The sequence below is a fragment of the Petaurus breviceps genome, unplaced genomic scaffold (assembly GCF_028583685.1).
Source record: "Petaurus breviceps papuanus isolate PSGF00001 unplaced genomic scaffold, PetGlider_PUasm1.0 178, whole genome shotgun sequence".
NCBI lineage: Eukaryota > Metazoa > Chordata > Mammalia > Diprotodontia > Petauridae > Petaurus > Petaurus breviceps.
In genome coordinates, this window is record NW_027185777.1 from 1822994 (window position 1) to 1841022 (window position 18029).

General features: G+C 39.0%; 1 protein-coding gene across 10 annotated transcripts in view; it reads right to left on the reverse strand.

Moving 5' to 3' along the window:
- AKAP9 (A-kinase anchoring protein 9) overlaps positions 1 to 18029 on the reverse strand; it is a 192806-nt gene that overhangs the window by 90994 nt on the left and 83783 nt on the right. For all 10 annotated transcript variants that reach the window (XM_069086173.1, XM_069086172.1, XM_069086176.1 and 7 more), the window contains 5 exons: positions 14819 to 14916; positions 11208 to 11325; positions 10617 to 10815; positions 4201 to 4294; positions 1898 to 1990 (listed from right to left, as the gene is read on the reverse strand). In XM_069086173.1, coding sequence (XP_068942274.1) covers positions 1898 to 1990; positions 4201 to 4294; positions 10617 to 10815; positions 11208 to 11325; positions 14819 to 14916 — 602 coding nt within the window. The remainder of the gene's footprint in view (positions 1 to 1897; positions 1991 to 4200; positions 4295 to 10616; positions 10816 to 11207; positions 11326 to 14818; positions 14917 to 18029) is intronic.

Sequence of the window (18029 nt, forward strand, 5' to 3'; positions counted from 1 at the left end):
AATGATCTGTTAGGCTTAGGGTTGTCTGAATGAATTTATCTTTTACAAATTAGTGGTAAATGATGGGGGCAAGGGGTTGTGCCAATATATTATCATGCACTGGTAAATGTCACTATGTAACTCTTTTGGTTATTATAGTTCAGCATCCAAACAGCCTAAAACCATCTGTCAGTGACATTTTTGCAAGTGTAGCAGCAGGTGGGTAAAAAGGGTTAGGAAGTGGAGGAGAGCTACACAAATAAGTTAACCAGTAGCATGGTAGTAATGCATAAGCAGAGAGTAGTTAGTTTAGCAAGCAATTTGAATTGACATGATAACCTTAGGCAATGTATCTCAAGGATTTCTATCTATGAGCTCAACTAAATTCTAAAATCCTGAAATTAAACAAGTGTAGTTTCCAAAAATTTTGGGAGAAAATGTCCTTTAGCTAAGCAGGAATGTGAAAAAACAGAGGATGAAATATATACAAGCAGATTTTGAATAATGGCAGCTAAGACAAGAAAAGAGGTTCTGATAAACTATCTTAGCACCATCCATCAAGCTACCCCGTTATGTTCTCTACCTTAGATCTGGGATGAGGTCACATGGAGCCTCAAGTGTGGCCCTCTGACTGAATCCAAATTTCACAGAACAAATCCCCTTAATAAAAGGATTTGTTCTGGAAAACTTGGACTCAGTCAAAAGGCTGCACCAAGGACCCAGAAGGCCACATTTGGCCTCAAGGTTGCAGGTTCCCCATTCCTGCCTTGGGTGTTACTGGAGTTTGGTTATTTTGATAACTGTCAATTGCCTAGATGCTCTAATACTGAGAAGTTACAACCAGAATTTAAGGAGATGACAACACCCTTAGTTACTCTCTCAAGTTATATGCTGGCCAGCAAATAGCAAATGAAGGCCTAGAATGCTCCAAAGAAGTATGCATACATTGTATGTCACAGCAGAATGTGGGCTCTTTGTGGAAAGAAAGCATCTTTTGTATTCCTGTTATCTAGTACAATATTTTGCATATGGTAGGTAGGTGCTTAGTAAAATTCTTGGTGAAATGATTTGTTACTCAGAGTTCTGGTCAGCGCAAATGAGGAACATGATTCCCCTTCTAGTTATATATTATCAGCTAAAGTGTCCAACCAGGACTTTGCTATTTAAATTATCTTCCTATAAAGTCAAGATCATCTAAGTGACAATATGTATGCATACATATTTACATGTACACAATTCCTTTGAAATATAGGAGATCTCTGAAAAGGAGGTCAGTTATGTACTCAATTTCTGCAGAGGGATTCTCCATGTTCAATGGCACGGGCAGGACCTCTAACCCATAAAACCGATGGTGCCAAAGAAGTACAAATGGAGAGTACTGTGTGAATCCACCCCCACTACTGAAGAAACAACAAATCAACCCAGCCCAATTGATGATAGGTTACCAGTGTTGTCTTCATACATAGAGAATGTTATTAAAGTTGTGGCCACAGAAAAGGCAATGAAGAAGCAGAGACATGGGATAAGCAAGGGACAGTCTTCGTGCTCCACTGGTATTTATGCAACATCAAGAGAAAGGCCCATCATATGCCTGGAGGATATGGGCAAGGGCAATATAGGGTAAGAAGGTCTAGACAAACTTGTGACCTGTACCTTTTCAGGGGGTACCCATATTAATCTCCATCAAAATATTAAAGAGAAACAGTGGATATTTAATATATTTAACAGAAGAGCAAATTTAAAAGCAGCATCTGTTGTAAGAAACCGACAATTTGGAAATGGTGCTTATGTAAATTCAATCAACAAACATATTAATTTGAAGTAATGATATTAATGATCATGATACTAATTTCAGTTTTATGTAGTCTGGGCTTTCAAAGTCAAAAAAGGTTTCAACTGAAAAAAACTGTAAACTAACCTTAGCCACTTCTTCTTCTAGCCTTTCTTGGTGCTGTTTTTCCAATAACTGAACAATAGCCATTTCTTCTTTCATTCCAGTTTCATTAGTACACTAAAAGAAAGAAATCAAATATGACATTTATATTTATCTTATTTATGTATTGCTAGTTATAAAAAAAGACTCTTGCCTTAGTTATGAATCCCCGAAAAATTCTATATGTTGGACTCCTGAGAAGAAATGTTAGGTTCATTTCAGCCTCAGGAGGTCTAGAACTAGCATCAGCCCCTTCCCTTGACCTCCTCTGAAAACTGGTCTGGCTTCTCCCTAAACTACCTTGTCTCTGTTGGTGTCACTGCTCTCCTTTTGAACTACAGGTTCAAAATCTTACTCACCTTTTGACTTTTCCCTTAATTTCATCCTGTATATGTGGTATTATCATGTTCTTTCTTTGAAGTGACTCTTGCCTCTCTCCCTTCTTTTCCATATCCACCATTACTATCTTAGTTAAACCCCTAATTACCCCATACTTACAAGAGCCTTCTAACTGGGCTTTTTCCTTCTAGCCCTGCCCTATCTAATCCATCCTGCACATTGTCAGCTCAGTCTCACCTTTGTCATCCTATCAATACCCAGCTCAAAAGCCTCTAGTCGTTGCCTAATGGATGGTAAATGACATTCCTTAACGTGTCAGTTGAAGCTCTCCTTATCTATCCATGCTTAGTACTCAGCAAGTATTTACTGAAATTTAGAGAAAGAAGAACTAAGGCATGGTCCAGAAGACAGGAGAGTCAGGTTAGTGTAGTCCCAGTGCCCAGGGCAGTGGCTTGAGCACTACAGGTACTAAATAAATATTGGTTAAATTCAAAACTGGTTATTTCCCTATCCTCTGACCCCACCATGCTTAGTCTATTCCTAATTTTTTCTCATTTTCCTCTATTCCCTGGTTACTCCAGTCCTGTCTATACCCAGTCCTATTTCCTCAATAGGGACTTTTTCTTTCTCTATAAAGTTCTCCCTGACTGATAAAAATCCCTCTTGGTCTCCCATTTCTCTAAGTCTGATAATAAATAATTATGGTCTCTTGGTGGCACTTACATTACCTTGTATTGTTATTTAACTGTTTCATATGTATGTCTATCACCTCCAGGGGACATCCACTATATTTCATAGAGTACTATGTACTTAATAAAATACAAGATGAATAAATGCCAGTTGCCTTAACATCCCCAAGTATCAAATGTAGTGATATTAGCAGTAATATGGCCTAACAAAGTACTGGATATTTTCCCCTCTAGCCTTGGAAAATGAGCCTGTTTAAGAATATAAATCTTGATCAGTACCCCAGAGGGTATGCTTTGATTTTTAATATCACCACAAAGTCTGGCTATCTTTTGTCCTTCTCCAAATATATAGGTTATAGAACTATATCAGTTCTGAGGTTCATTTGAGGAGATGGGCACTTTTTTAATGAAGGCATTTTTCATTTGGGGAAATCCTAAGACCTATCTTGAATATGATCTGATCTACTGCAGAAGTGGGGTTTCTGAAGTTCAGGGATGCCTGGATTTAGCTTTGAGAAGTGGGCAGAAAGGCAAAATTTGCCTTAGGTATACAACCTGATATACCCGACTACAGGTAGAACTAATTCTGAGGATGTATAACGTAAAGATCATAATTTATTTAGACCTTGTTGTGCACAACTAAAATACCTTGAAAATTCTTTAGTCATAAATCCTTCCACATCTTTAACACAGATGCATCCTGAATTATGAGGTCACTGTATTTAATTCTCTATCATCATCATTTTTCTTTTTCTTTTTTTTTTTTAAAGCAATTGGGGTTAAGTAACTTGCTCAAGGTTACACGGCCAGTTATTATTTCTGGGTGTGGTGCTGAGCATCTGAGCCCGGATTTGATCCAGGTCATCCCGACACTGGAGCCGGCGCTCTTACTCGCTGAGCCACCTGGCCGCCCCTAAGCAATTGGGGTTAAGTAACTTGCTCAAGGTTACACGGCCAGGTGTTTCTGGGTGGGTGCTAAATGTCTGAGCCCGGGATTCGATCTCCAGGTCTTCTCAACACTGGAGCCAGTGCTCTTACTCGCTGTGCTACCTGGCCGCCCCTCATCATCATTTTTCAGTGAATATTTCTTCAACTACAGAAACTCTCAAAGATCAAATATTAGGTCAGAGAAGAGATGCAAACTGTGTCAGTAGTTGAGTTCCCACACTGATGAACTTTAATTTCCCTGAAGTGCTACAATAATCCACAGTCCAGAAAGTTTAAAAATATTCAACTCAGATGATGGCAAAAATATAATACCTTTGCTGAACCATCTTCAGTCTTTTGAAGACAACTTCCAGTACATTTTGTTTTCAGCATATGATCAATATTTGTCAGTGATTCAGTGAATGAGCTATAATATAAATGAGAAAAAAATGGATCAAAATAATAGTATTTTAGATTTAGTTTGAAAATCTAAAATACATGAAAAATAGATACATGAAAATGATTAAAATCACTAAAAGACGAATATAAAATTAATTTGCATTTAATAGGTTTTGCTTAGTTCAGCAGGTAAAAAAATGAAAGCTTTTTATTATACCAGTTATTAACAGAGCATTTTAAATATGACATACTAGGATTCTATTCAGTTTTATACATCCTTTTAAAGGTGTTTATATGGGTCATAAAACTGAGAGAATATTAAGAGGGAACAGAGAAGATAAATAAGATTCTGATTTTCTTTTAGCCACTTAAATTTCCCACTGTCACTTCCCTTTTTGTTGGTTTTTATTTTTAAAATTAAATTTTATTGACACTTCCTATTTTTATATTGTAACCATTTCTGGAAATACCTGTCTTCTCCTCGAAGCCTCTCTCCCCTGACCCCTTAGAGTAAGTGAGCCTCCACTATAATAAAGAAAAACCGTACTGTGGTACAGCAGAAATTGCAGAGGCTTAAGTCCAAAGACCCAGGCTCTAATTCCAAGCCTGCTATCTTCGTGACCTTGAACATTCAGACTTTCTGGGCCTATGGCATAGATCTGAGATCCCTGCTAGGGCAAGCTCTGGGATCCTGTGATCTGACAATGTAGATGACATTCAGCACTATTGCCCCAGGTTCTCTTACAACGAGGATAGGGCTGTAGTTCATGACCCATTCTTTGGGACATTCCTATTAACACTGTCAGACCACTGTTTCAATAGCATCCCACTTATCTCACTCTCATCAAGCCATACAGTTCTTTCTTTGTTTTTCTGAAGTCTTCACAGTCACCATTTCTTCACATGTACTAATATTCAATTAGATTCATTTCCAGTTTGTTCATTTATCCACCAATGGGTACTTACTCTTTTTCCAGGTCTTTATTATCACAAAAAGTACTGCTATGAATATTGTGGGGACCTTTGTTCCTGCCTTTTTTCCTTCATGGGTATATGCCCAGTATTGGGTCAAAAGGTATAAATGTCATGAGCACTTTCTTGCAGAATTCTGGACTGTGTGATACAGGAAACAATCAAACCAATTCACAGCTCTATTAACAATGTCCTAGAGTGCCTAACTATCCACAGCTCCACTTGTTACTGTTATTTTCACATCTGCCAATCTGCAGGGTTGTCAAGTAAAGCCTCAGCACTGTTTTGATTTGCACGTCTCTTATTGCTAGTGATCTGGAGCATGTTTTCATGCATTCTTATTTTGTAGGACGCTCTTAGGAACGCTGTGTTATCTCTTCCTGTTCATGCTCTTCTTTTCCCTTTAAGTTTCTCTTACCTATAACACCGTGGATTTACAACTGGAAGGGATCACAGAAGCCATCAGCATCCAACGCCATTATTTAACAGAAGAAGCTGAAGCACAGATAGGTTGAACAGCTAGCCTGAAGTCACACATTTATATGTGTGTGAGGCAGGCCTTGAAACCAGGTCTTCCTAACTACGAGCCCAGGGCCCTATTCAATAGGTCATTACTACGCTACAAAAGAGTCCCATCCTTGCCTTGTAATAACAGTGGCTTTTAACAGAACAAGATGGTGGAAATAGCTAGGAGATCCCAAAGTTATGTCTTTTTTTTTTTTTTTGCTTTTTGGAGGGCAATTGGGGTTAAGTAACTTGCCCAAGGTTACATGGCTAGTTGTTGTTGTTGTTGTTGTTTTTTTGGTGTGGGTGTTAGGTGTCTGAGGCCGGAAACAAACTTGGGTCCTCCTGACTCAGGGGCTGGTGCTTTACTTACTGCTCGACCTAGCCGCCCACAAAGTTATGCCTTCTCTAATAAACCAAATAACTATATGCAATTTCTTTAATATCTAGTCATTACTCAGGATTTAAACACTTTTTAAAGCCTCTCTCCTCTCAACTAAGAGAATCAGTGTGTCATAGTTGGGCTGAGCTCAGAGCATCAGAGTCAAGGAAAATGGGCTTGACGGGTGCTTGGGATCTAACATCAACTAACATCTAACTGTTTGTAACATCAATTTGTAAAACCAGTTTGTAAAATCACACTCTCCACACCCCCACCCCCACTCCCATCTTCAGAGCATTAACTCTGCCCAGCAATAACTCATGAATTGTTTATCTCAGCTTGGAACAGTGACAGAGCTACACTTGTGAATCCTTCACAAAATATCTATAGACATTCCAGCTTGGGCAACTATCATCTTCCCCTTTGTATAATGTCCCGAGCTGCCCCCATGAATCCTTCGGTACCCTATCTCTAGGTTGACTCCTTGGCTGCCTCAATGAATCCTTCAGGACCCTATCTCTGAGTTAACTCCTTAGCCTATTATCCACACACTGAGTCTCCATTAGCCTTGGTTCCCAGACATCAATCTTGTCAAACATGACACTGATGGGTGGCAGAATGGGCAATTCTCAGTCAGCCCTTGACTGCTAGCTGACTTAGTGACGTTTCAAGCCTAAAACCACACCTCCAGGTAGCACCCCTCCTTGGGCTTTTTCCCAGTGAATTATGGGCAATATGCCTGTGCAGTTACATTAAAAGTGCATGTCCCTTTAAATACTAGCCCCACCTTAACTCCTCTCTAATCCCACCCTTAATCACCTAGTTAGCATAATTGGCACAGGTTCTACTATGGATTATTCTTTAAAAACCTTAATTCTACCCCTTTAAGGTTGCAGGTCCCCTAAAGGACTCTTGCCCGCTGTAAAGTGTACAATAAACTTTTATAACTCTGACTCCAAGTTGGCTTGGGCTGAATTCTTTCCAGACTGAATGGCAGGCTTTCTGGTCTAAGATAAAGATCAGAGTTCCTGCTGAACCATACAGCCATCCCTCATCAGGCTCAAGTACTACTTCTGACCTATATTAGCTTGTGTAACCCTGGCCATGTTACTCAACTTGAGTGCTGTTGGCAGCTCTCTAAGACTCTACTGGTGCAGAGAAGATGGCAACCTGTACTGTGGAGGGAGCTCAACCCCATTATAATAACACACCTTTCACTTAGCAACTGTGAAGTACTACAGAAAGCTTATTATTATAACCCATCTTTCACACCTCTCTTCACATCAACATGCCATTTAAGAAAACTCATGCCCTCATCCTTCTCTACAGTCATAGACAAAGAAGTATTTCTCTTTTCAAAAGTTAGTTCTCAAAATAAAAATCCAAAAAATTGTTTTTTCTACATTCCTCCACTACTTGTGAACTAGAATACACCCCTTTCCTGACTTTTCCGGGCTCTTGCTTGAACAATTTCTCTCCCTCTCTTCCTAGCATCTTGACTCTTTCTCTTTCCAAAACCACACTCTCCTATTTTAAAGAACACACAGTCTCCCCTAACTTAATCAACAAGTGTTATTAAATGCCTACTCTGAGACAGGTACTGGGCTTGGTGCTGTGGATGTAAGGTTACAATGAAACAGACTTTATTCTTACAGAGCCTTCATTTCAACAGTCAATCAATAACTTTTAAAAGAATAGGTTCAGTCCAGTGGTACAAGCTGAAGCCAGTTTAAAAGAAGTAGAGAAACGAATGAGTGATAAGAATGAGTGTTGATGGTAGTGAAAAGGAGGAAAAACCAGATAATTAAAATTTTTAAGGCTAGGAGAGAACTAAAGACCTATTTAGGCAGTTGGGAAGTTAAAGACAGAAGAGAAACAGTAATACCAGGAAGAGCAAGTTCCAAATGGTCCAGGAACGGACGGGAAAAACATCTTCTGTCAAAAAGGGTCACTGCACAGCAGCGAGGGAGCACCTTGTGGAGGTCAGATGACAAGAGTCTATAGTTAAGGGCCCAGTCCAAGGGGATCTGGGACTTCCTCCACAAGTGTGCAGGACCTCAAGTGTTGGGAGTCAAGAAAACGGATGATGAGAATGATTCAGAGATAAGCAACTGACGGAGTAGAAACACAAGAGACTCAAGGCAGAGCCATTTCCAAAAGGGGAGACAAGGGAAGAATTCATGAAGGAGACGGGACTAGACACAGCCTTTAAAACATGGGAAGGAATTCCAGAGGCAAGGAAGGGAAAGGGAGACATTGCAGGTATAGTAAGGCCTACAGATGGGGATGCCAAGGGCTTTTTCAGGGGTACCTAAGGAGGATATTTCTGCAGAAATGTAGAATGGGGCCCTAGGAGTCAAGATGGCGGAGTAGAAGCAGGACCTCCATGGGGCTCCGGCTTCCACCTTCCCCAATCCATGTAAAAGGGTACTCTAAACAAACTTTGGAGCTGCAGAACCCACAAAATGAAACAGAGAAGCTAACCTCCCGCTGAGGACAGCCCAGCAGGAATCAGCCAGCACAGTGCTCTGGGAGCCAAGCCCAGGCACCCATGAGCCAAGGTTTTAGCCCCAGGGCAGGCCTGAATAGCCCTAGCCAGAGGGACTCCAGATCACTAGCAGCTGTGGCCGTTTCCAGAACAAAAAGAGTTGAATAGAAAATTTGACATCCAGATACAAGAAGCAAGAGAAGCTGGAGAAGGTAAACAGGGGAAAGAAATCACAAGCCACTAATCAAAGTTGAACTATTAACATTCCTACATGGAAAAATGATAATTGTAACTGATGAAACTTTTCTCAGTATGAAAATAGTTGAAGGAAATAGAAATATATATATGTCTATATGGGAGGGTATATGGGCATATGAATACATGTGCGAATGTGTGTATATATGCTTACAGGTATACACAGATAGAGGGCACAGGACCAATTTAATAGGAAGGAATGATACTTAAAAGGTGAAATTAAGAGGTGAGAGAGGAATATAATGAGAGGAGATGGAGAGAGACAGAATGGGGTAAACTATCTCATAAAGAAAAGGCAAGGAAAAAGGTTACAAAAAAAGAAGGGGAAGAATAGTAAGGCAAAAGGGAATGGGTCAACCTTATTCTCATTGAATTTGGCTCAGGGAGAGAATGACACACACACTAAATAGGGTATCTCACCCTACAGGAGAGTAGGGGGAAGGGGATGAGAGGGGGGATGATGGAAGGGAGGGCAGGCTGGGACAGGGAGGGAAATTGGAAGCACTCACTTTTGAAAAGGGATGGGATCAAAGAAGAGAATAGAACAAGTGGGTGGTGGGATAGCAGGGAGGGAAATATAGTCAGTCTTTTACAATATATCTACTAGGTTAATGTTTTGCATTAGCTACACATGTACAATCTATACTGAACTGTTTATCTTCCCAGTAAGGGTGGGTGACAAGGGAGGAAGGGAATGAATCTGGAAAAGTTTTAAAATCAAATGTTTAAAATTATATATTCATATATACTATTATTAATACTATGTTACATGTAATTGGGAAAGAAGATATACAGGCCCAGGGACATAGAGACCCACCATACCCTACTGGAAAAGTCTAAAGGGGTATGGGAGAAGATATGGGAGAGAGCAGATTGGAGGAGGGGATATCCTGTGGGACTGCTATTCTGGGGTGATGGGTAGGGGAAAAACGGGGAGAAAATTTGTAACTCAAAATCTGGCGGAAATTAATGATGTAAATCAGATGTTAATAAAGCATTTGATAAATGGAAAAAAAAAAAGAAATGTAGACTGGGGGTGAGGAACAGGAAGGAAAGTAGTATGAAAGGCCAGAAAGGAAAAGTGGTACCAGCCTGGGAAATATCTTGAATGCCAGTCAAAGGTTCTAAACTGCATTCAGAGGGCAAGAGATAGTTGCTGGAGATTTGAGCAGAGAAATGATATGTCTGTCCTGATGGCAGTGTGGAAGACTGGCTGCAAGGGGCCAGAGAGAAGAGAAAGGAAGAAGAAACTTGTACAACAGCCTAGCCTGGATACTAATGAGGAAGGGCATTGCAATGGGAATAGGGAGGACAGAAAAAGTTGCAAAGACGTCATGAACATAGAATGAACAGGGCTAAGCATAACTGGTTGTCATATCAAATCTATACTGGACACTCCTCAAGCAGATTACAGATAATTACAAACCTTAAGCAATTTTTAGATTCCTCTACAACACCCAGAACAGGGCTCAGGAAATGCACACTACTTGACTAAACTCATCTAGCACACCTATAACAATTAGCATCTTTGTAAAGCAAAAATATCAGTAACTTCTAAAATGAATTATTTTTAGTTTATTATGACTTGTGGCCAAATAAAAAGATGTTGACTTTTCACTAAATTTACCTACTATGTTACACTACTTTTCAAGAATTTTCTGCTGGTTTGTATTTTTTCTTAAGCTGTCTGTTTTTGTGGCTTTTGCTAGGTGACAAGTATTACTCGATGAAATATCAGAATAGAAATACCTTGGCTGAAGAATAGATTCTTTAGCAAGCAGAAGGTCCTCTTGCAAATGGAGGCTCTCTGGAGGGTCCTTTACTCCAATTTCTTTCAACTGTGGCTGGAAATGATGTGGAAGGTGTCCTTGTTCTAGAGCATCTTGGGCTTCAAGCTGATTTTTCACTTTTCCCATGCTTTCTAAAGGAGGCAAACTGCCTGTGATATCTGAAGCCATGAAAAGTAAGGATTAAGAATTCTTCAACATTTTGACACTATATATGGAATTAATACACATGGAAAAATACACTATCAAATTTTAATTCAAATTTCTAATTGTAATTACCACAATTTTTTGCATAAAATATTCATTTTTCTATCACTTTAAAAATGAAAATTATTTTTAGGTGTTAATATTAGGGTTAAATATAAATTACTGACTGATGTAGACAAGTAAACATTAGTAGTATAGACCAAGATTATTTCATCGAAACTTATAATTGCAATGGTCTCTATATTTAAAGCAATTTATCTGTATTTTTAACCTCATTAAGCCAAGTGTTGATTACATATTTTGTAAAAAAACAAAAACAAAAAACATTTATAAATTTAAAAATTACCAATATCTTTTGTCTGAGAAGAGACTGAGAAACACTTTGCTTTCATTATCTTGAGATCAGTCATTTCTTCTTTTTTTGTAAATTCAAGTTTTGCATTCTCTGCCTGTTGTTCTTGAATCTATTGAAAATATTAAGAGAAAAAAAAACATTCACTGCCACTCCTGCATTACAACAAGATTTAATATTACTTCTTAGAATTTCTGTCCATCAGTAAAAAGTTCACTCATTAGTTAACTGTTACAAAAAAACAACAACAAAAAACCCTAGATTCACATTCTCGAATATTCCTAAAAGCTCTGATGAGATGTTCTGGCTACTTTTCCATAGAGGCAACTTAGCCACTATCTGTTAACAGGATGCTGATTTTCTTCTCCCTCTGCTCTTGGAGACATGGCAGGAAGGGCACAATGGCTCTGCACTGAGAAGACCTCAGTTTACATCCTGCCATTGGTGCTATCTATGTGACCTTGGCTAAGTCACTTACCATCCAATTGTGCAATGAGACAATTGGACTAGTGGCCTCTGCGGTCTCTTCCAGTTTTCCATCTATGACCCTATTCCAAATCTCACAGGTCCTAGTTCCTAAAAACGGCACTAACAGCTTAAACTCCACTGTCATGCTACCAGCAGAAAGACCAATCCCAGTATTTGCCTAAATCTACTGAAAGAGGGAGAGGGCTAGTGAGTTCGCACACTAATTCAACCAATTAAACACTAAGGGCTAACTGCATAGAGGACTGGGCTAAGCACTGGGCAGGACAACAAATTTAGAAAAGACCAGTTCACTGCTTGGAGGCTGGAGCGAGGGAAAAAAGAGACAGCCGGCAGTAATATAGGGCATGATGTGGCAACTGCATGAAGGCTGCGAAACAAAAGGTGCAGGGACTACACAGGGGAGCAGAGAAGACATCCTAGGAGTCCGATTCTAACAAGCAATTTCAGCAGTCAGAGAAAGGGAGAACCCCATTCCACATGACAGCAACAGCCCAAGGGCACGCTTCTGACTGAAGACCATCTGGCTAAAGCAGTGTGTCCAGAAGAGAATAAAGGGGGTGCCAGCCTGTGAATGGCCTTCAATGCCAGCCAGTCAGTCAGAGGAATCTGTACCTCAGCGCCCAGAGATGGGCACAATCAGATGTGTCTAAAGATTAGGCAGGCAGGGATAGCAAGGATGGCCGAGAGAGGGAAGAGAAAACAGTCACAAAGGCCTATGTTAGGGTGGTACAAAGTCCTTATTTCAAGGCTCAGCCTCTGAAGGACAGGACCCATACTAACAGACAGGATTAACATTCTCCTCGGTCTAGGTAGAACACCTCCATTCAACCCTACAAGGAATTTCATCTAAGGTAAAACTCCCAGTCCACTATGTTCTACTCAAGCTTGGGTGAGGGATATAGGTGCTTTGTCTAGATTTCCCTGAGGCTTGGGAGAGGGGGGAATGACTTGGAAGTAAATGCACTTTCCCTAGCCCCCCATTAGAAAAGGTCTACCTCTCATTATAATATTCATTCTCTCATTGTTAGCCAATCAGAGTTGACTGCCACCTTCAGCAACACCCACTCTTCCAAAGGCATATAAACTGTGAGCCTATTGCCATGACTCATCTTTGACAATCGAAAGTGTCAGTGAATAGAGCACCAGCTCTGGAGTCAGGAGGACCTGAATTCAAATTCGGCCTCAGACACTTAACACAAAACTAGCTGTGTAACCTTGGGTAAGTCACTTAACCCCAATTGCCCTACCTTCCCCCCGCCAAAAAGCAAAAAAAAAAAAAATTAAGTACCCAGAAATTATGTCTCTTGACATTTTTAAACATGATGTCAGTTTTGCATATTTTGAAGTTGAGGGAACAGTGGGTTTTCCATGTAAAGGTCAAATAAGCAGGTACAAAGATGGAACTGGCCTTCTTTCTTTGCCCTAAACCCTAAATGTCTACCCTAATCCACCTCCACTGTCAATGGACAATCAATGTAGATTTGTCAGGGTAATGAGATAATTCTTTCATGAGACATTGCCCCAACATCTGATGTTCTGATCCTCTGGAAATCAGAACTATTCATTATAATCTGAAGATTGAAGGCCCTTGGGTTCAGGGTCCTGGTCTGTCTCTGTTAGGATCATTTCACTGGGAGGAAACAGAAAATCTTTGGTCCAGTTTTTAAAGCTCTTCATATCCTGATTTCTTCCTATTGGGCAAACTTATTACAGAACTCCCCTCCATGTACTTTATGATCCAGACACCATGGCCTTCTTGTGGTTCCTTATGCTTGATACCCCATTCCCCCACTCTGTGCCTTTCTGCTGGCTGTTTCCCATGCCTAATATGCTCTCTCTCTCTCTCTCCTTTCTGCCTCTTGGGGGCCCTCAAGACTCAGCTCAAGTTTCACCTTCTTCAGGTGGCCTTTCCCAGTCTCTTCCAATTCTCAAGCCTCTCTTCTGAGATTACTTTCCATTTCTACTATACGTATCTTATGTATATAGCAATTTGTAAATTTCCTCCCTCTTTAGAATATGAGCTCCTAGTGGAATGAGACCATGCCTTAGCCTTTCTTTGTACCTCCATGGCTTACCACAGTGCCACTTGAGTGAATTCCTGTGATATTTGTCTATACTGTCCATTCTGGCACTAAATCATATCCTGTCTGGAAGTTTTATACATGTCATTTCCCACTTCCAAGTACTTTGCAAACTAATGCAAGACAATTACCATGCCTCACATTTCTTTTGTTTCAACTCGTTTGCTAGATATACAGAAGGCACTCAACATATATTTAATGAATGAATGAAAGAATAATGAGTGAACTGAACTACAGTCAAAGCTCAGCCCCCAAACCTAATGAACAGTCAGACTTCTTCCATCTGTCAGATACAGAAACATTTGGAAATCTATAGAATAGACTCAATTTGATTTTGAACATCAAATCTGCCCCAAGTAGTCAAGTACTGTGGCCTTTTGGCCTTGTCTACCAAAATACAAACATCCAGAGATAAAATAAAAATGACATTATTGACTCCAAGAAATATGAAAAAGGCTAGGAATTATTGTTTGTTTTTAGTAGTGGTGATAGTTTGTGTTCTGTCACCTATTACTTTTTGAATATATTTCCAAAACGCCTGATTCTGGTCTTAATTGGAGTCCATGGTGCTGTTAGCCCATAAAGAGATAAAGCTTACAAGTTCAGCTACATTAACACTCGGTTCTAATCAACTGAATTAACTTGCCATAAAACTTTAAGAAAAATAATATAAGAAAAAACTAATAATCATAAATACTTATGTAGAGACATGCAAATGGACGCAGTTGCTTGAAGTTTGACATCCTATTGTATCAGAGCCGCCAAATTCTGAACAGAAGCTATTACACAGCATATAGCTGAGATAAAAAAATTCCTCCAGCCACGTGATATGAGTTCTCTATGATGTATTTATTTCAGGTTTGTGAATTTCTCTTCTAGCATATTTTTCTCATTTCATTTCACATAAGCTTTAGTTTTTAAAAAGTTGCTTATTAACCAAAAAAAATCCACATCCAAAATCTAGGGATTTAAAGAATCCTGAACAAGAAGATATATTTTTTTTCATTTAATATAATGTTTGTTCATAATACCTACCTTTTCACAATCCTTGGTTAGTTGTGATTGAAGTACCAACAGCTTGTTGTATTCTTCTGTTACTTTGTTAATAAGAGATTGCAGATTTGACTGCAAGTCTAGATTATAAAGAAAATATCATTTTAAAATCAATTTGACAATTATCAAATTGCTCTGTGGAGAAAAGTTTGAAAAGTAATACTGATAAATCATAATTGAAGATAATCATACCAAGATAAAACTCTTTATAATGAACAAATATACTCAAGAAGAAATGAGTATTTTAACTTTTTCCCTACGGAGAATGTGATCTCAAGGTACTAATAATGTTATATATTATTTTTATTTTATTAGCCACTAGTTTTTATCTGTAAACATTTTGGTAATTACTCCTGCAACTACAGCTTGACCTAAAAGGGGAAGGAAACAATTTCTCTGTTATGAATCACTGACCCATTTTTTAACAAATCAAGGAAAGGGTAAATGAATTTGTGGTCGCTTTCTTTTTATCTTTGTTGTCATTTTTCTACAAAGAAATAGAGTAGTTTTTATTTTAGTAACATTTAAAAAAAATGAGAAATTGCTAAAGCAATGTCTAGCCAGGTTTCTTCTTGGCTCAATCAATTCTACTGGTACCTTATTCCTTCAAGATCAAACACAAAATCCTGTCTGACCTTTAAAGCTCTTCCCAACATGGCTCCAAATCACCTTCCCAGGCTTCTTATGCACACTGCTCTCTTTACCCTATTCACACATCAACCCACCTGGAGCAGATGGCATCCCAGCCCCATGCCTCTGCACTGACTGTCCCCCACCAAACAGACGCTCTCCTCACCTGTTTCCTTCAAAACTCAGATCCAAGTCTCATCTCCTACAACAGGCCTTATCTGACTCATCCAGCTCTTGGTGCTGGACCAACATGACCTTGGATTTACTCTGTATATTTTGCATTTATATAAATAGGGCACACAAACACACACATGCATGTGTTTGTATATGCATACATGTATGCATGAACACACACATGTATATGAACATGCATGCAGGCATGTGTATACAACTATACATGTATGTATATGTGCTGTACGTATACATGACGGTTCCTCTGACTGAAGGTAAACTCTTGGAGGATAGGAACTATGGCATTTTTGTCTCTGCCCCTTAAGAGCTTAAAATAATGCCTTGCTTCTAGGAGACATTTAACAAATATTTTAGACTGATTATCAAGTCTAGTTGTTAAATGTCAAGCTAGAGGCTAAAGAATGAGGCCTCTTTCTCGGCACTGAAAATGTGTTCCTCTATGTCATGTAAATATCTCCAGTTGACACTGCCAAGTGGATCTTTGCTTCAGTACTGATCTCGATGGGATAGGAATAAGTATCCTTACTCTGAGTATTTAGTCCACTGACACTTGGCTAAGGATGGACCCTGATGAGTTAAAACTAGCACTGATCTGGGTCACAGCCAGATACTGACCTTTCAAAGGGAGAGCAGACACAGAGCTGAGAGAACATAGAGAATGAGAGCTCAGAGACGAGAGGACAGGCGGGGGAGAGAGAGAGAGGGAGGGGAAAGAAACATTTATATGGTGCCTACTGTGTGCCAAGCACCATGCCAAACACTCCAGAACTTCACTTCTTGACTGTGAGTTGTCTTGCTTATTTACACCTGGGTGTAAATTTGTTGTGTTTTCTATTAGGTGAAATAAATAAAGCCTGTCTTGTATTTACTTAAGATATTGTTACCCTGAAAACTTGCATGGCAACCCTGGGGGCTTCTGCCTTTTCTGTGGACACCTAGAAAGTGATATAATCTAAATTTATCAGGAGAAATTTCAGGTGAGGGCAAATGCCAAACAAAGGATCTGGGAGATCATTCCAAAACTAACCCAATCTGTGTAAGCTCAGAGCGTCAGCTCTGGGCCATCCATGGGTTAAAAATACAAGGAATTTATATTAAAAAATCATTCAGTTCTCTATGGTGAATTAAGAGAAGGAAACTAGGGACAGGGAAGAGGGAATGATAGAGAATTGGAGAAAGACAAAGAAATACAGATAATACATGCACAGAAAAATAACGAAGGGACAGATCACATGTTGCACATAGTGGAGAAACACTTAGAGGCAAATACATACTCAGAAAATCAAAGATGGACACACAATGATGAACAGAGCTGCAGAGAAAAAGGGATGCATCCACATACAGAATGAAAGTATGAGAGATGGAAGCAAGAAGATATTGGAAAAGGAATGGCCAGAGTTGTAGAAGTTTTTATGGTGGGTATTTTTATAATATAATTTGCTGTTCACGCAGTCTATTGTCAGTTAACATTATGACTATGGTTAGTCAATTTTTAACAATTTAAAAAATTGCCCTTTTCTCATTAGGAAATAGTTCTGCTTTTGGGAAGAAAACAGTTTTAAATCATATTTTATTTTCCCATGCAATTCTAATAGTTTCACAGAATTATGAAGGGCTAACTTGTATTTTATAAATCTACTTTAATTTAAGGAAGAATGATTTTATCAGTGTGAGTATGCCTTCCAACAACACTGATGACAGCTTTTCATGACACAGCAGACAATTTTCATGAATTATTATGATTGAAAAAATTCGTATGTGGTGAGTAACCTTCTAGTGATGAGCCTCTCCCAACTTTGGGTGGTTCTCTGATGACAGACATGAGGTATATGTTATGGGAGTGGGTTTTCAAAACCTAACTACTTATTATCTTTTAAAATACAATTTAGCTTTATGCAACTATACTATATGATGACAATGACTGTATTCTCTTGAGTAGTGAAAGTATAACCTCAGAGGCAAACTTTTTACCTCCTTACATTTTTGGGGGGAGTAGGAGAGGTGAGGAGTAGGAACAAAGAGATGCTATTAAACTATTGGGAAAATACTTTCAGAATCTGCTATAGATATATTTTAATTCCTGCCTAACATTTTTAAAAAGAGTGTATCTTGAAATATTTTATTTAGAAATTCTTTACTCTTGAAATCCTTTATCTTTAGTGTCAATCACTTCAGGTTCCTATTCTGGAAAGCGACACTTTATTTAGAGGAAAAAAGTTTATTGACTTTCATAGTAAAAGTCCCTATTTCGTAACCTTTTAAAGATACTATAACTAATGCATTTCAAAGTCATACTGTGCCTTTTCAATTCTAAATACATAATCAAAACAAATACCATGCTTCCTGGTACTTTACTCAATTTTTGGATTCA